The sequence below is a fragment of the Eleginops maclovinus genome, chromosome 7, assembly GCF_036324505.1.
Source record: "Eleginops maclovinus isolate JMC-PN-2008 ecotype Puerto Natales chromosome 7, JC_Emac_rtc_rv5, whole genome shotgun sequence".
In the NCBI taxonomy this organism is placed as follows: Eukaryota; Metazoa; Chordata; class Actinopteri; order Perciformes; family Eleginopidae; genus Eleginops; species Eleginops maclovinus.
Window position 1 is genome coordinate 9,700,394 of NC_086355.1, and position 23,788 is coordinate 9,724,181.

At 39.1% G+C, this 23,788-nt stretch overlaps 2 protein-coding genes across 5 annotated transcripts; both read right to left on the reverse strand.

Annotated features, from left to right (window-relative positions):
• Positions 1 to 518: 518 nt before the first annotated feature.
• atf2 (activating transcription factor 2) lies at positions 519 to 17,109 on the reverse strand. Of its 3 annotated transcripts, none has more exons than XM_063887562.1 (12): positions 16,048 to 17,109; positions 15,376 to 15,449; positions 14,777 to 14,873; positions 14,572 to 14,690; positions 14,328 to 14,456; positions 13,556 to 13,734; positions 12,562 to 12,676; positions 10,698 to 10,790; positions 7,985 to 8,212; positions 7,181 to 7,387; positions 4,533 to 4,638; positions 519 to 1,753 (listed from the first exon to the last, which is right to left on the reverse strand). In XM_063887562.1, the coding sequence occupies exons 2-12, from the start codon at positions 15,421 to 15,423 to the stop codon at positions 1,578 to 1,580; spliced, it is 1,497 nt and encodes a 498-aa protein (XP_063743632.1). In that variant the 5' UTR covers positions 15,424 to 15,449; positions 16,048 to 17,109; the 3' UTR covers positions 519 to 1,577. The 3 variants fall into 3 exon arrangements, with proteins under 3 accessions (XP_063743632.1, XP_063743633.1, XP_063743634.1); XM_063887563.1 differs by having other exon boundaries at positions 15,961 to 17,109; XM_063887564.1 differs by lacking the exon at positions 10,698 to 10,790.
• A 242-nt stretch (positions 17,110 to 17,351) lies between these two features.
• Positions 17,352 to 19,610, reverse strand: atp5mc3a (ATP synthase membrane subunit c locus 3a). 2 transcript variants are annotated; one of them, XM_063887565.1, is made up of 5 exons: positions 19,522 to 19,610; positions 19,228 to 19,324; positions 18,366 to 18,440; positions 17,764 to 17,954; positions 17,352 to 17,658 (listed from the first exon to the last, which is right to left on the reverse strand). In XM_063887565.1, the coding sequence occupies exons 2-5, from the start codon at positions 19,264 to 19,266 to the stop codon at positions 17,544 to 17,546; spliced, it is 420 nt and encodes a 139-aa protein (XP_063743635.1). In that variant the 5' UTR covers positions 19,267 to 19,324; positions 19,522 to 19,610; the 3' UTR covers positions 17,352 to 17,543. The 2 variants fall into 2 exon arrangements, with proteins under 2 accessions (XP_063743635.1, XP_063743636.1); XM_063887566.1 differs by having other exon boundaries at positions 19,434 to 19,557.
• Between the last annotated feature and the right edge of the window lie 4,178 nt (positions 19,611 to 23,788).

The window sequence follows — 23,788 nt, forward strand, 5'->3', positions numbered from 1 at the left end:
TTTTAACACAGTATCACACTCCTGTTTTAGCTGTAAATCAACTTGTTTAATTGTATTTTTTATCTGACTGAGACATTATCGATTAAAACAATACAATTCTCGCGGAGAATTATTATCTCGTGCAAATAGCGCAAAACAGTAAAATAAAAAAAGATTCATACATTAAGGAAACAACTGTTTAGCTTCTCTTAAAACTACACAGTAGTAAGCTAGGATAGACTAAGAAAAAAGGCAAATTGACTTCATGGTGAGATTTGCTTCTTACTATTATTTCAATGATGAAACGCTCACGATTCTTACAGGCGATAGTAGTGTTACTCTAATATACATTATGTGTTTCCAGTTCACATCTGTATGCTTTATTTTACATGAGAGGTCGAGTCAGAAAGAGGCCTATCTTTATGATTGATACATTAAGATCTACGTCTAACAGAGTTCATGTGGTCCACAGTTCTCAGCTACTGACGCCAGACTATTCTATAAAAATTACATAACACCTAGAAAGATCACACACAATGTATCAATGATGTTATTTACAATGTTTTCTAAAAATGTCAGAACATTGCAGTCATGGAAACAACATCTTTAAGTGTTCTGCGTTGAAGCCATACAAACCTATAACGCAATGATACAAAGCAAGATATTTCCTTATTGAGATGTTCATGAGACCCTTAATCTGAGAGAACAGCTATCAGTTTGAGCTAATCTGCATTAAAAATGTATGGAAGATACAAAAACATTAATGGCACTGAATGAAGTCAACATCACAAAGATTGAGTAATGGAAAATGTACTGCAATCCTACAATCACTGCTTTAGGAACAATCAGACAACACGTGGAATGTTAATGAAATAACACGTTTTTAACCGGCTCACCTCAACACGATTTTTACACGCAGAGGTGAGTGCAAACATTCAAACCGCACAATGTGAATACATCTGATCTCACTCACAGAAAAGTTGTCAAATCTTAAATCTGATTCAGGCATTTACATGTGTGTAATGTGACAGTATTCAAATCTACTTCTAAAAAGCTGCCTGTACTTAACAACATGTGGGCTGTCAATCTCTAAAAAGGTTAACCCATTATCTCTCAAAATGTGCAAAATTGGAAAAGCAAATTACAAAAAAAAGTGACTGCTCTTTATGTAACTTCATCATAAAGGTAGTGCTTATAAAAGTCATGAAAACAAACAAGCAAACTTATTACAAATGACCCAAAACACACTTTGGTAAGGTCTCTAACAATTCACAGATCAAACTTTAAGGCTGATCGCTTATAAATAAATACAAATATAAGATTAATAAATAAACCACACAAGTACAAAAACATTTCAGAACCATGTGTTTTACACCGAACACCTAAAGTGCCTGTTCTTTTGTCTTCTTCAATTCCAAAGAAAACATTTGCATTTTTAAAAAGCATTGCGAAAGGAGGACAAAACGGACCAAACAAAAACAATGCAATCTTAATAAATTAAAAACACCACGGTTCAAACTGAAGAGAATCCGATCCCTCTGTTTGTTGCAGGGATCAACGAGGCTCCAGGTTTGACGCTTGGGCACGGTTTGGTGCGATCAGCTCCCTGAAGGCTGGGTCTCCTCTGTGCTCTGGTTGGATGAGGCGGAGACGGCCGGGGTCATGGAGGAGGAGCTGACTCCATTGGAGGTGCTGACGGAGCTGTGCTGGATGGCCTCGTTCTGGGGGCTGCTGGGGACGGACATCTCCTCGCAGCTCTCGTCTTTATCCGAGACTGTGTTGGAAAAGATGAGAGAATAACCAATGAACAAGCTCGTATTATAATGTTATGAAGTTCTTACATTACAGCATATAATTAAGAAAGGCTCGGGAAAGCTTTGACACCTAGGCCTAATCAGATGTAGAACAGCTATTTGCATGTGGTGTATGCAAACTGTTTCATTAATCCCCATAATGCTACTTCTGCACCCCTTCCTTTAATTAAAGCTCCAATGTCAATTTAAACCCACATCATAAGGGTACATTACATTCTGGGGCATGTGGCAGTGTTTCCCATCCCTAACTGTTCTCTCATTTGTTTTTTGTTACCTTGCCAACTACTGCAGCGACAGATGATTACAGCACCTGATTTTAATGATGCACACACTTGAGAGTAGGGAAGACTTGGAGTCGAAATGCCACCAGCTGTTAGGCAGTTGCATTGAATTAATTGGATCCTGATGGAAAAAAAAGACTACTCTCATGCTCTGTTTCGTAAAGGAATAAGGAGCACAGTGATAATTAATATTGTTAATGATATGAAGTCACTTGTTATGCCACTTTGTAATTAATGACCGGGGCTTCATATTTGAGAGTGTTAAATACAGATTCCAGAGCAAGAGGAAGCAATTAAAGTGCAAATACAAATGTCTTCGCATTAGAGGCTTCATCTGCCTTCCTGACTGGACTTTGACCGTGTGATTTACTGCAAGTGAATGTCAAAGCGCTATAAACTCCCTTGCTGTTTTACCATGCAGAAGGTCAAGCTCAGAATAAATCAGCGTGGTGATTATGTTCCATGTTCAAGTGAGCATTATTACTCCTAATGACATTAAGGAGAGGCTGTTGGATATATCGTAATACTCCAAAAAAATCTAGTTTCCTGGGTAGCCAGAACCTCTTTCTGCGCTCTTGGTTTCTGAAGTGGGGTTCGCTGTAAGCAGATGGACAGCTTTGTGTGCCAAGTGTAAGCTTGTCCTGGCTTGTTTGCAGGGGCAGTCTGGGTAATGTCCTTCCACATGCCATGGCTACACCTGGGCAGAACGATGAAGGGTTTTACCAGACCTGGGGGGCTGTGTAGTAACATGATATGTAACACCCAGAAAATGGAGGGGTTAATTTGGCCTTAACATATGTGAGGGCCACAGATCAGTCAGAATCAAATAATGTGATTCACTAATTAGCAAGATCGATCACTCCAGTGACTCCAAACCACGGCTACTCATGCCTCAGGGTGTACTTATGCGATTGCCAGGGGGTGCATGGAAGGATACATGATTTAATTAAAAAAATATTCAATCAGCTATAGCACCTGTATATTTTGTGATGCTCAAAAGTGCATGAAATTATGTAGGTAGACGTCTCAAATCTTAGGTAAAGTAACGGACAAATACTGGAAATAGATAGCTACAGTAAAAGTAATGAATGAATGCAGTTCAATAAGGTAAATATAAGGAATGTTAGAAATGGCTCAAACTTTTGGGTTTAATAATTTAGCAATCTATGTTACTGCTTGAAGTAGCAGTAGTTGATGCAAATTAAATATATAGCTAGATGTAATAGATAAAAAGTGGAAATTATTAGCTGAAACTATAAAATAAGTGCTGAGAAAGCAGAAACTAATCAATAAGCAGAACGGTGGATTAAACAGGTTGGGAGCCACTGGATTATTTCATTTGGCCAGATATTGAATCCTCTTTTCACATTAGTTGGTTTTCCTTTATCTCTTGTCTAAAAGCTGTCACTGTGAGCCACACTGATGAACTGAGGTGTTTGGATGAGGTTATATCTTCCCAAACAGGGTAACAAGAGCTCCAAATGTCATCCTTCACAAAGGTCCAGAAACACGGGACAGACATCCTCGTCAACACATGAGAAAAGATGACCCAATTCATCTGTGGATCTTTCTAAAAAACAATCCAGACGACACCAAATGAGACCTGGCTCTGACAGCCGGCTCTAGCCTGCAAACCATCAGTCCCATAATGCACAGGACGGGTGTCAGTGTAATGGTTAGCAATAAGGGATGCATAATGAACAGCCTAGCTTGGTGGACACCCCGCAATGAGAATCTCTCTGCAGTCTTGTCAAGCTTGCTGCTTTAATGGACTCATTTCAGAGGCAATCATTGTCAATACAAGTCAGCGGAGGGGTTTACATCACAGAGGAGAAGCGGCTTGGAGCAACACTTGTCCATGCTGCATACTGGCTCATCTGTGAGGGAAGGTGAGTTATGACCGGAAAATCTGAATGACTGAGGCCCAGTCTTTGGAAACGAAGAAATATTGGTGATATAATTCTAAATGAGACCGTGAGATGAACGAGAATTGGCTTGGAGACTCGACAACCAGGCATTTAAATAAATAGGCTGCAAACTGCACAATCTACTCCTATGTTAAATACTTGTGATTGTAAGTAGTATGAAGTTATATTTTAATTAACACATGCACAGTAGGTGTTAGAGAAACAGAAATAAGGCTTATTTATCCTGACAACCCGACAATACTTCCTGAAGACATTTATCTGCATGTGACAAATGTTTATTGACGTGTCAAATGAGGAGGAAACAGTCCTTGCGGGTACCACCTGTGGCCTCTTGAATAGACTTGGACAATGCCGGCAGTGAGCATTTGTCTGTAACCCTTCTGCCCATTAACATCTTAACTTCTGCAAAGTTTTTCATTTTTTCTAATATGTCAACAGCTCTTTTTGTTTGGCCATAAGTAAGACATGTCCTTCATTTTGGAAGCGTTTCACAGGGAGCCTCGGGCTGAGAATAATGGAGCATTACTCACTGTGATAGCCGGATTTCTTCTGCATGGCGGTTACAGGGCAATCTTTATGAGCCAGAAGAAGCTGCTTCAGCTGAGCCACTTCGTTTCTCAGCAGGGTGACTTCATTCTGCGAGAGGAGAATACACAACAGCAATAAAATGGTCACTCTGGAGCTTACAGTATATCAGATTGAGACGAATGGACGACATGTGCAGAATCATTTCAAATCTGTGAAATGATTGTCCAAACTCAGACAAAGGTCACATTATGGTCAATTAAAATATGATTGGGAGCATTTATTTATTTAATTATCAAGTTATAACCTGAATTTTTAACTAAAAGCCGACCCATAATTGATTTTGGAGGCCGATACTAATACTTAAATTACATCGTTTTAGTGTTTGATAACAACGTGCCCTCCTCTTTTGTATAAACACACTTTGACATACGTAACACAGACGATAAAGATAAATTATGTTAGATTATTTAAATAATTGTGACCCAAAGATACCTTAAACTGAGAAACTCCTTTTTTGTACTTAAAAAATAAACATGTTGATGCTCTCTGGTGGACAGACTATGTAATGATGACAAGTATTTTTAACATTTCAGTTTTTTTGACTATTTGACCCACATTCAAGCAAAAAACTGATATGTCTATTAAAGAAAAAATATCTCAAAATGTCTGCCCCATCTGATTTATGCGTCTCGATCTCTCCCAAACCTTAAATCTGCACATATACAGTAAAAACTGTATTTACACTAAATATCAGTTAATGGTTTTGTTTCCTCTCTACATAATTAGCCGTAACTCTCATCCACCATGGGTTTCGTTGCCAGTAATTAATGGGATCGCATTGTTAAATACGACAAGAAAAACGGTAATGGTAGAAGAAACGGTAAAAACAGGAAAAGTGTAAAGATCTAAGTCATTTCCTTTTTTTCCTGCACAATAATTATGGGCCTTCACTGGCTACGAGCAGCACATTTGTCAGAGGTGAGCTGTTGGGATTGTCAACGCAACTTTGCGGATGCTTCTGAGATTTACACTCTCGTGTCGCTACGGCTCTCAGGGGACTTGAGGATTTCTGCATGTCGTAAAATAAGGCCACATTACGCTGAAGGTGACTTTAACTGGATTTAAAGCGGCCAGGGGCACACAGAACACCCCATGGCAGACTTAAGCCCCTTCTTTTTCTCCTTTAAAGGACTATGGGCGGCTTAATCTATTAGTCTAAAAGCAGCCAATTTATTTGATTCCATCTGTTTAGTCTTGCTGGTGTTGGCAGGGCTGAGCTATTGTAAGACAGATTTAAACACAGCTGGAAGGAGCGTAGGCATCACATGAAGCCAAAGCCATATTCACTGCGCTTCCACCATAACTGCCTTTACGAGCAATATAAACGCAATCCTCTAAAACTCTACCTGCAATCTGCGGAGGCATACAAGCTGGACTTGTAAACAGAAGTCAGAAATGATACTAATAATAATAATGTTGTTGCATTAGTTGGATGTAAAATAAACGTAACCGTTGTTTGATTGTCAAATGCGTTCAAAAACATTTATCCAGAAAACAAAATACTCTTCGATTCATGCACATCAACAGACATGTCAAACTGCATCATACCTGGTATTTTAAACAGAACTAAGCTGTAAAACTTGTTTCTAACTTTTTGAAATAATCAAAATATAGCAAAAGGCCTTGGGTGATGCTGGGAGCTCTGTGAGCTGCCTGGTCTGACACCTCATTAAAAAGCCAGTTAAGGATGATGTTAAAATAATTGTGCATCATTAGAGGCAGTTTCACTGATCAGCTGGGCCATGTCAGCATGGGCTTTTTACAAAATCTGCACTGCTGATTAATGCCTTCATATAAAGCACCCTTTTATTCTCTGCCACATGTTGTTCCCTTCTCTGCAGTTAACAGCAACGCTGCGTCTATAACCCCTTCCAGTGACTCCCCTACACTTACCCTAACCCTTTTCATCTGCATATATTCCAATGTAATCTCAAAAAGCACACTCATGACAACTGGTGATAAAAACTATTTTGAACCAGACATTAACAACATGAACCCATCTCTTTGCATTGCCATCTATCCCCTCCTCCACCCACTACAACTAAATCTGCTTTCATAGAAAAATAAGACAGTGAGCAAATAAACACCTCATTTAATTGTCTGGAACACCGATGTGCCGCACCCCCGGCTCACACTTATCAACAGAGACAGCAGACACGTGAACTGTTTCGAACTTGTCAGCATCAGATCCTAATTGCTTCCAGCAAAATGAAGGTTCAAAAAGACACCTTTCCCTAGGAGATTTTTGAGGCCATTCAGTAAACTGCTGAGACAGAAGCGAAGACACGCTTGTGCGCGGCTGACATCTGGAGGATACATCTTTATTGACAGGGACATATCGATGTAAAGGGCTCACACACCGCTGCTGTCACACGGCAGCTCTTCTTAATCGGCTTTAATGACTTCATCACCACAGAAGGGAAAAGTCTGCGAACACACGCTTCCGCCAACAGCACATGTTGATAAACAGACATACGCAAGCATGCAAAACATACAAAAACTGACACATTGATGCATAACAGCACATGAATAAGACAGATGAAGGAGCTGTTGCTACATGCAGAAGCTGAGGGGAGAAGGTAAGGAGCACCTGCAGTTGTCCGTTCGTCAAGTTGAGGTCCTCGGACTTCTTCTCCAGAGACTGGACCCAAACTTTCCTCTTCTGCCTGCAGCGAGAGGCAGCAGCTCTGTTACGCTCTAGGAATTTGCGCCGCTTCTCATCGGGGTTTTCGCTTGTGTTTCTGCGCCGCCGACCTCCTGTGCTCGGGGGGTTTTGCGCAGGAGGCGCTGGGGACGCCTAAACAACAACAATATAAAAAAATAACTAACGGTACAGGTCTTTAATGTGCTGCTGACATCCTTGTGAACTTGTGATTTCTGATACCATACTAAATATTACCTGCCAAACAAGAAATGTGCCTTAAAACAGGACTGAATGATGGGATGAAAAATTGTATGCAACATCACAAATATGACCATGCATTTGATGCAATTTTTTGGGTCCTTGATTGATTGATTGTTTTTGATATTACAGGTAGATTTCGGTATTATCAGAAAATTACTTAAGTTTCAACATGCAGGCTGTCGCTCGGTGGGTAGAGCAGGCAACCATATACTGGGGTTTGATCCCCATGCGGTGGATATGAGTCCCTTTGCCGCGCGTCTTCCCCTCTGTCTCCCCGTTTCTGAACTGCACTGTCACTGTATTAAAGGCACTGGTTGCCCAAAAAATTATTTACATTTTTTTTAAAAACACCTGTCATTGACCTTGACAACAAGGTCTGATAAGGAACACACTTTACGCATACCCACAGATATAATAAAGACATAAGAGTCTTCTATGGAGCTTCAGCAAAATACAAAGTTTGGGTCTGCTGCAGGTGTGGATGCTTACAGGGGTCTCTGTGGTGGAGGTGGCTGGCTGCTGAAGGGAGAGGGTAGAAGGTTCCTCAGTTGAGGGCAGGTGAGGAGCCGGACTCAGGACCGCCATCGGGACAGAAGTTGGGGTTGCCGGAGCAGGAGAAGGGGGAGCAGCAGTGTGGGTTACAGCGCTGCTCTGGACTTCACCAACATTTCCATTGGTTACCTGAGGAAGCTGCTGGCTTAACGTGGTTTTCAGTTTCTGGGAAAAGAATCATGAAAAACAGTCATGAAATGCTCATTCAAAATAAGTGATAGTACAATATAAACCCAGTGCAATTCCTATACAACAATAAACTAGACTATAAAAAGCTTTTTCACTGGCAGATAGGGCATGTGTTAACACAATATAGTTATGATTTTTACCTATAAAAAAGCAAGAAAAATCATAAAATAAAGACATTTTAGATGACTTAGATTAGAACAACAGAGTACTTATCGACTAAGAAGGGGGTAGCCCTTCTGATGAAATAGGAGATGGACATCCTTTGTTCATAATTTAAAGCAAATCATCAACAATGTACTATTCTGAATATGGATTAGGACTGTATTTGCCACACATAACCTTGGCACATTCACAGAAACTACTGCTCTACAGATTGGTGTCCATGACTCACAGGCCAATTCCTCTAGTATCAAACACTGAGCAAACAAGGTGAAAGTGAATGAGCCTTTCGAGGCAATAACAAAGTGAGAGGGAATACATTTACATGAGAAAACAGAGGACCACATTATTCTAACAACTACCTTTGCCAGACCAATCTATCTACCAAATTAGTTTATCGTGTAATACCCTTCCAGAAGCTCTTCTGGCAGAAACAAGATATTATTCTCTTGGAATGGCCCATAGAAAGAGGGAAAAGCCAGTCAGATTCATATTTCATCTCTGCCATGGAAACCTCATCAGTGTAATAACCCTCCATCTCATGGGTGTTATTCAACCATCTGCTACTATATTACTTATCTTTATTTTGCAACTAATTAACAGCATAATCTTCTAAATTCAGCAAGTTAATTATCATTATTGTGGTCTTTGCAGCATCATCAGTCCTTGTAAAGTGCCGTCTCCGCGCCCCCCGAGAGTCGGGTGGGGGCGGGGAGCGGGCAGGTTGAGCGGGGGTCTGTTTTCTTGACGCGGGCTCATTAGGTGTTTGCTGATGAGCTGAGTGCGGTGGGAGGCACCGCGAGTGAGATGGGGTGGGGTGGGGGGGTGGGGGGGTGCAGGTCAGGAAGGATTCTGCTGAACAAAAGGTTCCATGCAGGGTGAGGCCGACTTAATGTGCCTCGCTGAGCGTGTGCCAGGATGCCCCCAGCTGGCTCTCACTGGTAGCCCCCCTCCGGTTGGCCCCGGTGACGGCGTGCTGAGCGCAACGCTGTCTCCGCGTTTGTCATCTCCGTACCCCATGATCCCCGACAACCTCCTTGCCTCCCCTTTCCTTCACTCCTTCCCCTCCAGTCAGGATCAATCCTTCCCTCCCAAAACACACACCTCCTCCTCTCCTCTACGCAGTGTATCTGTTAATTTCCACAGGCGGAGCATGCTGCGAACACTTACAGGTTCTGTGATCCGTGCTTTATCACTTTGCCACGATCTCCCTCCCAACACTTCATATCCCTGCCCTTCAACTCACTTTATAAACAGCAGGTCTATGACCATCCTCTACACACACACAGATATTTGGAATATTTTTGAGGCAGGGGTTCTGTTTTATTTAATTATCGACCAATGTTTGTGAGTATCTTTTATCTTCAAATTAATTTAATCATTTTGTCAATGAAATGGAGCTAATTAATGAACAAGAGTTACTTTGAAAAGCAGTAAAGATGCAATTTGAATGCATTCGTGTCCAAAATCATCATCACTTCATCATTTAATCGCTGTGTTAAATTGTCAAAATTAGAACAGATATTCTTGATTTATGACCACAAATGTGTTGTAAAGTGATGACCTTTGACCTTTAACCGCCAAATCAATTCTAATCAGTTCAGCCTCGAGTCAAAGGAGACACTTGTGCCACATTAAAACAATTCTCTCAAAGCGTGCCTGAGATAGGGTGCTCATAAGTATGGGATTTAAAGAGGATTAGATAACCCACAAAAGTGTTTTGACAAAAATGCCTGTTCATTTTTTATCATTTTGTCTTGTTTTATCACACAAACAGACAGAACCTAGTTTCACATATAAAACAGATGGAAAGGGCATGTTTTAATATGTACATTTTACTTGTGATGTGTTATTCTTATAGTTTGTGGTGTAAAATACTTTTGAATCCAGTTTTGTAAAGCACTTTGGGCTTCAGGTTTGCATGACAGGTAATTGAAAAATAAAGTTAAATTAATATAATTGGAACAGCAAATCTACAACGACAGCCATTATTAACACATTATTTTTCGAGCAAATAGTCAGTTAATCAGCTAAGCTTTTGCTATAGAACAGTAAAAATGTATACATTTTTAAAGAAATCCTAAATCCAGAAGAAAAGTGTACTGATGAAAGGGATGAAATAAAAACCCAGTTATTGTAATACTACAGGCCCAACCTGTCACTAGCGCCCTCATCTGGTCAAAGAAAGGTCACTTCTCATCAAGCTCCCTCATTACTCTAGCTGTTATTTTATCTCTTAGATGGGAAATAACAAACTCAACATGAAAATGATATTTGATGTAAGAGAAGAGATAATTAATACCAGCTTTTCTTCTGAGTGGACGGGCTGTGGCTGTGGCGAAGGGGGTCCTGGGATCCCGGGGATGTTAGGCACTATGGTGACAGGTCTGACAAGCTGACGGCAGAGACACAGACACAGATCAGCACGGAGAAAATGTGTCTTTGGCTGTTAAAAGGCAGGCGGCGCTCACACCCACACACCCACACACACACACACACACCCACACACACACACACACACAGCTGCGGCAGGCTCTCAGAGTTTCCTCATATCTCAGCCTCATTAGGTTGGATGGCCTGTTATTTTGTTGAGGAAGCGCCACATGGAGATGCGTGTGCACGCTAATGAACCTCTGCCTGCCTGCGTGAGAGCATATGGGCAGGGAAGCTGAGGAGGGGATGGAGAGACACGAGTCGGAAGGCCAGAGTCGGGCCTCCTCTCACAACCGCTGACAATGAAACAGAGGGAGGAGGGGAGAGCCGGAGAGGGAGAGAGAGAAGGGGGGGTGGGGGGATGATCGAGTGAAAGGAAGGCCCAGTGGTGGCTCATGTTCTCCATCTACTTTTGCCCTCCTTTACTTGTCAACAGCTTTCCCAATCCCCACAGACTGGGAAGATAGAGGCTTTTTCCCTGCTGTGCTGCTATCAGGAGATAATCATCTGCTGCTCAGTGTTCCACACAGACAATCAGGACTGCACAGAACAACAAGACAAGCTTCCACATGGGGGACATTTGAAAAAGAAACACCAACAAGACCTTTGCTTATAACACATATCTGATACGAGACACTGTCATGGGTTGCATACGTAATTGGTTTGTTAAAGGCGTTAGTAGTGTCATCTATCTATTCTGCCAAAAATCAAGAGCGTTGATTGTAATTGTACAAGGACAAAGAGCAGTGAAGTATCCAGGACTGGAGCCGGCTGTACCTCTGCCAAACCCTGTGTCTTTGCCACAGTGACACACAGTCTTACTCTGAAATCCATTGCTCGTCTTGATTGCTAAAGCTCTGAAATCACTGCCAAATCGGAGGAGCCAAATTTGTAAATAATCCCTCAGTCATACGAGACAATATGTAATAGTAGTGTATAACTACAGCATAAGAGGAGTATGAATATCCCTATAGGAAGAAGTTTTGCACAATTGTCCGTACCATGTTTTACATTTGAAAACAGGGAGCTTTTGTCCAACAAAGCATCACGTTTTTTACAGTCCAGTGATTTTGTTATTCTTCAAAGTGGACTAGAAAAATAATCACCCTGCTTGAGAAAACAAATGCTTTGGTTCATTAGTTAATTCATTCAGTCAGTCGACAACACAGCTTCACCTCAAGGTTCATTAAGTGGTTTTTCTGGAAAAGAGTGGAGGTTTAGCTTCAGTATCGTTATGGAAAAATAAAACATTTTTCATCTAAAAACAAAGATTTTCATAATCATTAGTCCTACCAGGTTAAGTATTTACAGGGGGCATGATAAAGTATAAAATGCATTGGCATGGAGAACATTTATGTGGTTTAGTGTAGACAATGGTGGAACGAGACCGAATTCAGCCAGGATGCACTGCTCAACAGGTGATCTAGAAAAGCTTATAAGCTCGCTCAAATATGTGCAGTGATTCTGTCCCCCCAAAGGAAGTAAAATGTTCCCTCAATCCCTAGGCAAATCCAGACCCTTGTTTCAAGACCTGGAAAAATCTAAAACAGCCACCAAATCGACCTCGAGGTTGTCAACAGAGTCTTGTTAGTGACATTTCTATTTGTTCAGTGAGTAAAGGTCATTATATGCATTTTTAATTCCATTCCTGATTTAAATTCTACTCACTTAATTATCAGAAACAAACATTTTTGAAACTTTGGTTGTAACTCAAACAACAGCAGCATACTCACAGGGATTGTAGTTGGAATATGTATACTTGAGCTTGTAATAGATGCAGGTATAGCAACTGGCATGGTCTGGCCGTTAGGCAGCTGTAAGAGCACAGGGAAGGTGCCGGACACCGGGCTGAGGGGGGAGAGAAAAGAAGTCCAAGTGAGAAAGATAACAACTTTGTGATAAACACACAAACTACAGAATCCCAAACTAAAGACAACAATGGCTACTAACACACCAACAGTATGTCATAAACAGGCAACAATGTACAGAAATAAAGCAAAACAAAATTCAACACAAAATACACCTGTACACACACAGGAATATGGGAACACATATTTTGTCACAACATCAGACCCAATAGGTGATCCGTGTCAGTGTTGCACAGATATGGACTTCTGGTAAATATTAACTTAATAGCTGAAATTACAGGATATATTTTACCCATGTATTTAAATTTGAAGCATATTCTACAGGCAAAATCTGCCGTTGTAGCTTTGTCAATTATTGAAGTAAGTTCTGTTTTTTTATTTTGTAAAATCCCTTCACCATCTTGATTGGTCAAAGGGAGACTCCTGCAAATCTATATCCATAAGTCGGTTTAAAAGCATCTTTTTTTAACAAAAGCTATTTATTTTAATGTGTTTATTGAACACTGTCCGTATTGCACGACATCATTCCTATTTTATTGTATCTTTGTTCAAATGAGGGCTCTAAACTAAGTCACAGGGATTTTGATTGGGGAAACATTTTTTCCACCAATCAGAAATTGACCTGAAGCTATACATTGAGCTGTAAGTCCATATCTGAGCAATGCTGATGTTATTTATAAAAGACGGAAATAATAAGGTCTACAGCCAAACATAGAGATTCCAGCAGAGCGTAAATAAATAAATAATAAAAACAAGTTCATGCCTCAAGAATTATGAGCTCAAAAAGACAAAACTTATAAAGAAAAAGATGACTTAATAAAAACTATGATTTAAAAAATGGACATTTGTAGTTACTTACACTATAGGCCTATTAGTGGATGGGACTTGGGTAATAACAGAGCTAGATGTTGGTGACGGGAGATCTTGCTGTATTACAACACTAGCCTCTGAGGTTGCTAGAAGTACATTGGGAACTTGGAGGGATGCAGGATGGACTATAGTGGATGTTGGCAGTGAGGATGGCTGCAAAGATAAATCCTGTAAACACCATACAAGACCTTAGCTCAGGAAGTAGTGAAAAATAACTTCAAATTATTATAAAACGAGGTCAAAATCACCCATTTGGACAGAATTGTCTTGCTGCTATTCCAGTATAAGATTAAAGGGATAGTTCAACAATAACGTGTATTGTAATTGAAAACTTTATTGTTATAACAATAATTGTTTACATTATATTACGTTTTTTTAATTTTTACAACTTACATGCTGACGTCATATGTTTGTATCAAGTTCTCACTAAAAAAATATATTGTTATGACAACATGTTCACATTATAATGACACTCATTTATTTCTTTTTCTGACATTGCAGCAATACTCTGCCACAGTATTATTTACAATATAAGAAAAAAATAGCTAAAACGCTTCTAAGTTGAAGTCAATCTGATCTCTATGTCTTAACTTCGGAATTTGAGTAAAAATGAACATTCATACCAGTTGATTTGCCCTTCAGGAGTAAATAAGACGAACATTAAGGCAGGAGATCAGCTGTTATTCACTCTTCTTGACAGCCCTATTAACACTCTATGATAAGCAAAAATATATTAGGAAATGTTTTTGCGAAGGCTTTACCTTCACGTCGTCATTCGTCGTAGATTCGGGGTGAGGCAGAGGGCTGTCTCGATGTGCTTCCATAGCTGTGGGTTCCTCAGTTTTGCTCCGCATGATAGGCGTTGCGAGAGGTGACAAATCCAGTGGTAACTACAGAAACATGAGTAAAATCATCTCATTAAAACAGATCAGTAGTATAAATGCTTACCCTCAAACAAACAGCAGTTCATGATCTGCTTATAAGGATTTTGAAAGCAAAAACAACCTTTTTAATGTCATCTTCAGCTGCTTTTTTGAAGTCATGGTCGAACGGACTTGCGAGTTCATTGAAGAGTCCGACCTCCTCACAGTTCTTTAAAAAACGGGTAGGTGTTGGCGTTTGGTCTGAAATGGAGGAAAACCATCAGTAGAAAAAAATGGAGTGAAAAGCATCAGTAACATTAAATGATCTGGACTTCAAGAGCACTTACCAGCAATGATGACACTTTCATTCCTTGCTGGGCCAAACTTCAGTGTCATCTCATGTTTGTGTTTGTGAACAGCCAAGTGATCTTCATTTGTAAATCTCTATGTATGGTAAAAAAAAAAAGACAAATTAGGATGGATATGTATGGATAAACTAATACGTTAAATCCTCAGATTAAGAGAAAACATTACTTTAAAAATAAACGTGAGCTTCAGGTATTTCTGATATTGTGTCTACATAAATACAGCTTTCCGTCCCAGAATAAAATTCCTGATAGTGTGAACAAATATGTTTAAATGATGATACTCAAATTTTGAGGAACGATTTACCATTTGCTAACCTAATTTTACAGGAATGCTTTTTTACAGTAAATCCGTTGTTAAACAAGTTTTTATTCTTCTTTTATCAATTCACTTTATAGATCCTGTTATTTATGTTCTATATTTCAACTTGTATTTCTCTTATTATTTTAACTGTGTATATTATTGTAATCCTCTTCAGTTAAGAACTTTGTAACTGTGTAACTGATACAGAGCAATAGGCAAACACCATATATGAAGGGTAATTTGAAACTAAAAGTAACATGTGTGAAAACTGACTTACCTGTCCACAGCCAGGAGCAGTACATTGGAAAGGTTTGTCATCACTCATATTAAGGGTTTTCCTGTTGTGTCACCCTGAAATAAAACAACAGCAAAACATATACCTAATTACATGCTTTAATGTACGGTTAACTGTTCACAAATTGAACAATGGAGCATTTAGGATGTAAAATAAACACTGAAGTCATAAGATATATTTGATTTATAACGTGTTAATGACGTTGTGGCACTATTTAAGGAAAGGCTTGGAAGAAAACAACTGGAGATGTGGACAAAGCATATCGATGATGGGCGGCTGCTTTGCTTGTTTACACCTCAGTGTCATCAAAAAATACGGCCCGCTTATGATTGTCCTGCTGAGGACGACTTTTTAACGAATCCCCAGCTGAAGCTTTGAACAGAATATGTATTATGATGAGAAGTCGCAACACAAACAAACAATAACAAGGTGAGATAATCTGCTCTGGTTGCTTCCATGCAATAACCCGAGCAAAGCGATAACATACAAGCGTCGCCATGTTTAGACCTAAATATCTCAGTAAACAGAGGGGATGTCAACATGTATTTCGAGGTCGTTTTATTGTACCGGAGCACAAGTCCCTCGCAGAGCCAGAAACGATGCCTTTTACAGCCGCTTTGTACCCATTTGTTATCAGCTGAAATGGTCACTTACCCCACAGCCACAACCCTTGATTTGCAAAACCCCACGTCTGTACTCAAGTATCGCGAGAGCCGCTTGTGCACTTCCGTGAACGTCACACGGTGCCAGTGTTACGTTCCAGTGATGTTAGAAGTTTTTTAGACCTCTTTTTAGTAATAGAAATTGTTATGGTTGATCGTTTGTGCAGTCTTATTTAGTATACATTTTAAAAAGGCATGCTTTTCTATTCAGATGAAGAGTTGTTTGGAGAAACTAAAACAATTCTGCTAGGAGGTGCAAGAATGTAAAACTAAATTCACAATTAATTCATAGAACATTAGTCACCCTGGCAAGTTTGCAGTGTAGACTACAGCTGTAAAAGTAGTGTGAATTTGTATAATTGTCTCCAAAAAGTTGCTTGAAAATAAAACTCTTGTGCTGTTTTTTAAAATTAATTTAAAGATGCCATCCAAGCATGTTTTGATGTATACATTCTGTTTTGAAAGATAGTGACAGAGGCTTTAAGTCACCACATCACCTACAGTCATGTTGGAGACTCCTATTTTAGCTGTAGTGCACCTAGACGATTCTTGATTTATTTCATTTTAAATAAAATAATTGTGGTAGCCTTGGTTAACTTTGAATTTTAGCATCCCAAGTCCTTAAATATTTAGTATTAATTTGAACATAAATGTTTACTATTAAATCTCAACTCTTAAAACGGTCAGCTACACATTTCACATTTTTCAAGTCACTTTGTAATTTGCTAGTATAGAGCTTTTAGCCTATTTTTTTTTTTAAACAACAACATTGTAGATAAAAAAGCCCACCAGCATTTCCAAAATCCCAAGTTAGCATTTCGAAATAGATTTTGTCAGACTATATTCTAAAATATCCTTAATTTACAATGAAACAAAATTAAATAATAATATATCAGCAGCTCATCATGGGAAAGCTGGGACCATCAAATATTTGGCATATTTGCTTCACAAGAAACTTAGTTACAAAAAAAAAAGAAAACCCAGCAGTGACTGTTATGACATTGAAAAAAGTAAAAACCCATTTTATAGAGTAATTAAACCATCTAGATTTATTTAATTTCCATTTACAAAAGCAAACACTCGCGTGCTGCCTAAAATACAGTACTATTTTGATGCATCTGAACCAAGAAATCATTAAGGTGGACCCCAAAAAGCTTGCATGTGATGTGCTGAGAAAACAAGGCTGATTCATGGCGAGTCTTAGCAGCTGCTTCACAGAAAAGATGAAATTCATAAAAGCGGACTGCCCTCTACTTTGCTAGCTTGATAATCCAGACATAAAAGTAACTGCCATGGTTAAATAGTCAAATACATGTATTTTAATGACGTAATTTCTTACATTTGTACAATACATGCTTTGCTTATTTCGACAGTGTCTGAAAGACTTGAAAATGTACATTTCCATGACACCAACACGGAACAATTTTGGTAGCCACAATAAAATATGTAGTCACATCTGTAATGAAATTGTTGTTTGACAGCAGAGTTTTACATAGCAAACAGAATAAGGAAAGCGACCATCAAACAGAACAGTCCCATGGCTTCAGACAGAGCAAATCCCAGGATGGCATATGAGAATAGCTGCTGCTTCAGAGATGGGTTCCTGCAAACAAGAGCAAACTGTCAATGCCTCAATGAAAAATGAAAACATGCAATAGTAATCTATGAATTTAATATATTTTTGGGATGCATGTCTGCAAGAACAAACCTAGCATAGCCGATAATAAGACTGCCGAACACAGTCCCAATTCCAGCTCCGGATCCAGCCACTCCGACTGTGGCAGCTCCAGCCCCGATGAACTTGGCAGCGGTGTCAATGTCCCGGCTGACAGCGCTGGTCTGGAAGCCCCTCAGTGTGACCTGGGTAAGGGGGCTCTGTGGCATCACAGCAACAGTGCTCTGAGGCAAGAAAACAGAAAATAATGATTAATTACTTTATAAAGCCAAAGCCAGTAGATCTTACAATGCAGTGGGTTGACATGCGAACAGTACTGAACCAAAAATAAGTGGTAGGAATAATTGGTTTATCAAAAATGACCAAATTATAGTTTGTATTTAATAAGTCTGTCAGGCACCAAGAAGACCTGGAATTTTTTCATAATCCATTTTTTTCTTCATTACAAATCGAAAACTCTGAAAGGCTAGTAGTTGGACAATAATTTGGGTTGGACTCATTTGAAGCTGTTACACATGGGTTTCAACATTTAAACATAACTTAACCGATAATAATAACCGATATGGCTAAAGGCAATCAGTATAGTTTAAAATAACTAGAGACAATTGCAATAGAAAGCACATTTTTCTTATTACCTCTGTTTTGAGCTCAGGCCTGGACAGCACAGAGGCAGAGAGGGGTCTGTAAAGAACCCGGGAACCAGCACGGATCTGCAGCAACAACACAGAAACAAAAGCAGGACAACCTTAGTTTAATTACACAACACAAGAAACATAGAACATATATCCATTCTCAGTCTGAGCAAGTTGAAAACACATTGAAATCAATCCAGTGTCATTCAATGCAGTGCAAACACTACATGACAGGTGGCCTTTAATGGCTTGTGGGTACAGTCTGTGCTGTGCTTTGAAAATGAAGTTTTGGTTCATCTGAGCTGGTAGCCAGATCCATTAAACATAACTAGCAAGCTTTCTGAACAACTGCCCTGTTGTAATTTAAACCACTTAGTCTGCTAGAGCTACTAGAAACAGAAATGTGACCTTGGAGAAGGACTTAAAGCATAGGGCTACATCTATTTGGAAGCAATCAAATCTGGAATACATAAAGTAATAGTTTTTGTATAAATTGCACATATATTTGTAGGAGATTATAGGGGAACTGTGCACCAAACCCAGCTAACAGAGGCTTGCTATGACCTTAGCTAATGGCCATTACTGAACGGTCTGTTATAAGCTAAACCAAAGACATAGGAAGAATAACGAATATAACTAGCATGCACCATTGCATTACACTCATGATTATGATGTCTACATTGGCAGAGATTAAAACGTCTGTCAGTCATTCTGTGCTTTAGCATTAGCTCACTAGCCTGTCGGCCTAGGCTGCAGATACCCTTGTCAGTGAGCTACACTCAAGTTCAGACAGAGGCCCACCGGATTCATTCGCGGAATTAGGAAAGCAGAATTCAATGAAAACACATAAATAAAGCAAACTCACCATAGCCGGCGTGGAGACGAACTTTGCACAGGCGTACATTTTCTATTGTAGGTAGTTTCAACCGCTTTGGTCAAATCTGGTTAAAGCCCGGGTGTCTCTGTAGGAAGACGAGAGAGAAGTAAGGTCAAACGGGTGTAAAAATGCTCCACACAGAAAATAAAGCCATTCATATGTACATTCACATCCATTCTGCATTCTATCCTCACTTGTGCGCTACAAAGTGGAGTTAAGCACGAGGATGAAAAGGGATTTGTAGATAAAGGCTTCTCATTCAATCTGCCATCATAGACTTACCGACTGCAGAGGACAAACCACAGTGGATGAGTGCGCATGCGCGGTGACGTATGTAGAGTCCCGGATGATGACAGGGAAAGGTCATTTTACGGAAACTTTATTGATCATGATCGCTACAACAACGTTCATTCACAAATCTAACCGCTAATTACACTTTATCTTTTGGCTCTTAATTTTGTGAAGTCCTTACTCCTATTTCTTATTTTATTTCTTATCCACACGAAGTGATTAAGAAATTAAAAAAAATATATATCATTTTATATAAATCACCTATTTTTATTGTTTCAGTGCACTTTATATCTTTTATGTTTTTGAATAAAAATAGCAATAACTTTTATTTATTTTAAGTACCTGTATTTTGTAAATATTATAAAAAAATAAAAATGAATTCACATCTATATGTTGATAAGTTAATCCATGTATCTACGGACCATTTGTTTTTCTTTCTTGAACTAAACGAAAGAACGTCTGAGAGGCTTTTTACTTTTCTAAATGGTCAAATGGTTATTGGAGCGAGGGGCATTGATAAAAGGCCATCACAGAAGGTCACTCAGAGAATATCAGGACATCCTGATGTATGATTTGAAATTAAAAGACCATTGCCATCTCATACATGACCTATCGTCCATCTGTTTTGAGATAAGAATTTTAAAAAACTGTCCATTAAATAAAGACCCATTTCACTTCAGAGAGGTAGCAGGCAAAGATGAGGCTGATGAGACTGATGAATCTGCAAGGAAGAAACTAGGGGAAGAGAAAAATCTTATTATTAGCAGCAGCATCATTGAGGCTAACAAGAGTGACAAGGGTGTGTCAATGTGCTAAGGGTAGGTGTGACCAGCTATCTAGGCCAGTCTGTAAAGACTTTCCAAGGGGTAAAAATGCTGCTGCTGAGAACTGACTGGAAGCAGTGCTGATATCATGTTTACCATATCCTCTTAAAATACTCTGTCCAACAATATCAGTCTCATGAAGAAATGTTTTTAGCGCTTATTAAAAATAGCAGAAATACAGTGGTATGCAAAAGTTTGGGCACCCCTCTGAGATTTCATGACAATTTGCTTTTCCTTTATAATAGAAGATCACAGCAACAACATTTGTTTTCCTACAAAGATGTAGACGTTTTAGTGTTTTCCAGACCAAAATTCTTAGGGTAGCATTACATAGTTTTATTATAATAAAATAAAATGCAAAAAATGGGATGTGCAAAAGTTTGGGCACCCTTATAAATAGCATTCATTTCAACACCTGTACGGATTTATAGCTGACAGGTTGCTGCACAAAATTGCTTTGATTAGCTCATTAGACCTTCAATTACAAAGACAGGTGGAACCAATCATGAAAAAGGCTATTTAACATAGGTAATAGCTGGCTGTGCCTGGCCTAGGTTCTTTCTTAGGGAGTGGCAAGATGGGGACCTCAAAACAACTCTCCACTGACCTGAAAGCTAAGATAATCCAACATTATAAATTAGGAGAAGGGTACAAAAAATTATCTGACAGGTTTAAACTGTCTGTCTCCACAGTCAGAAACGTAGTTGTGAAATGGAAGGCCACAGGAACAGTCCGTGTGAAGGAAAGATGTGGTAGGCCGACAAAAATAGGGGAAAGGCACAGGCGAAGGATGGTGAAAATGGTCACAGAGAAGCCACAGACCACCTCCAGAGAACTACAACAACATCTGGCTGCTGATGGTGTAGTTGTTCACCGTTCCACAATCCAGCGTACTTTGCACCAGGAAGAGCTCATTGGAAGGGTGATGTGCAAAAAGCCTTTCCTGAGTGTTAATCACAAGAAGAGTCGCATGAGGTATGCAAAAGCACATCTGGACAAGCCAGAAGCATTTTGGAACAAAATACTGTGGTCAGATGAGACCAAGATTGAGTTATTTGGTCATAACATGAACAGGTATGCATGGCGAAAAAAACACACTGCATTCAATGAAAAGAACTTGTTGCCCACTGTAAAATTTGGTGGAGGATCTATCATGTTATGGGGCTGTGTGGCTAGCACAGGTACTGGAAAACTTGTTAAAGTTGAGGGCCACATGAATTCCTTACAGTACCAGGAGATTCTTGACAAGAATGTTCTAGAGTCAGTCACAAAGTTGAAGCTACGCCGGGGTTGGATTTTTCAGCAGGACAATGATCCTAAGCACCGATCAAAATCCACCAAGGAATTCATGCAGAAGCACAGGTACAATGTTCTGGAATGGCCATCCCAGTCCCCAGACCTTAACATCATTGAAAATGTATGGATTTATTTGAAGAAGGCTGTCCATGCACGGAGGCCAAGAAACCTGACTGAACTGGAGACGTTTTGTGTGGAAGAATGGGCCAAAATACCACCTGCCAGGCTTAAGGGACTTGTCTGTGGCTACAGGAGGCGTCTACAGGCCGTTATTGCAGCAAAAGGAGGCAATACTAAATATTAATGGAATTATTTCTTAGGGGTGCCCAAATTTATGCACATGCCTATTTTTGTTTGAATGCACATAAACATGTTTCTGTTTGACCAATAAAAGTTATTTCACTACTGAGATGTTTCTGTTACCATAAGGTATAACATATGTTAAAATGAAGTTGCTGCTTCAAAAGCTCAGCAAGTGACAAACTGATGCAGTGGTTTTCCTAAGGGGTGCCCAAACTTTTGCATACCACTGTACATGCATTCTTGTATTCAGGAGGGGACTTTGACAGAGGATTACTCATACACAGTAAAAGTACTTCAATTTATCGTTGGTAGTATAGGCTTAATACAACAAAGTAAAATAGTATCAATTTCATTAAGAACTAATGTAAAAATAAAAAATATGTGTATCGCTCATCAAATACAGCAGGGGGGAAAAAATTAAGAGCTCTTCCTTGTTTATAATATTATAATCGTTCCTTCAACCGGATACTACTGAAGAGGATTAGAGCCACATGAACCAAAATGTTTTGGGGATGTTAAAAAAATGAATGTTTTTTTTTTCTAGGATTATGACTTTTTTTTCACATCCCACAATTTTGTTTTTCATGTGGCCCTAATCTTCTTCCATAGGATACTGTAGTGCTTCAATGCAAGTGTATTTTAGCATGCGAGTGCTTTTGTTTTGAAACAACTTCAGAGTGTTTCGCCCAGGCCTCGCTCCCATGACCATTTGACCATTTAAAAAGATAAAAACTAAAAACTAAAAAAGCAGCTCAGACGCTCTTCCGTTTACTGCTTCAAGAAAGAAAAACAAATGGTCCGTAGATACACGGATCATACGACGGATCACCATAGATTATAGGTATACTGATTTTGCTGCTGTTGGACTGGTTGATTCAAGTAGAAAATCAGTACAGGAGCCAAGGGCCCTGAGGGAAAAATAGCTATGGGTCTACTTAAAATGATCTATTAAGAATATGCACCATGTTAAGGTTGACACAGGTTCACAAGACAGTTTAGAATACAAGACATATGTTAAGTACGGAGGTAATTTCTTATTGCGAACAAATCCCATGAACAAATCATAACCATTAAATGAATCGATCTAACTAACAAGTATTCTAAAGCATCACTATTATTCTTATAACATTTTTATATATTTAAAATATATATATTATAAAGTGGACATTTCTTTTTTATTGAGAAAGGTATACTTTAAAAAAAAAAGAAGTAAATAAATAAATCCTTTTGAGACATTTAAATGTTATTGTAAGACTTGTGAAGGAAGGAAGCGGCATTATCTATCTGTCACCATTAACATTAAGAAACACATTCTTAGTAGACCTTGGTTTAACTGTGGGAACAGGGGTCTATTCCAAAAATGGGAATTCTTGGCTTTTGCTTTGCTGCAGCTCAAACCAGGAAATAATGGCAATTTAGACAAGGTTAGCGTGATTCTAATTTCTGAAAGACAATGTGTTTCCCTTTCCTTTATATATTTGCGTACAGCAATGTGAGACGTTTTGCAGTTGTTCAAAAATGTAGCAGGAAGAAAATCCTGTCTCAAAGGTGTTTTAAAGATTGTGTGATAATGATATTCCTGTATTATTTGTTTAACAACTTAATGAAGTAGATAAATAAATATTCTGACTCATATAAGTTGTATATTGCTCATTGTTGTTCTGTTTTTGTATTATTTCTCCTACTTGCAAGCACAAAATAGCTTAATGTTTATGTTTCTTCTTGTTCAGCTTTGTTGTGTTGGTTTTTAGCTGTATTTTAGTCAAGTCCTTGTAAGTTTACTCATTATTGGCCAATAAAGCTGATTCCTTCTGATATTGTAGATAAGATAACAC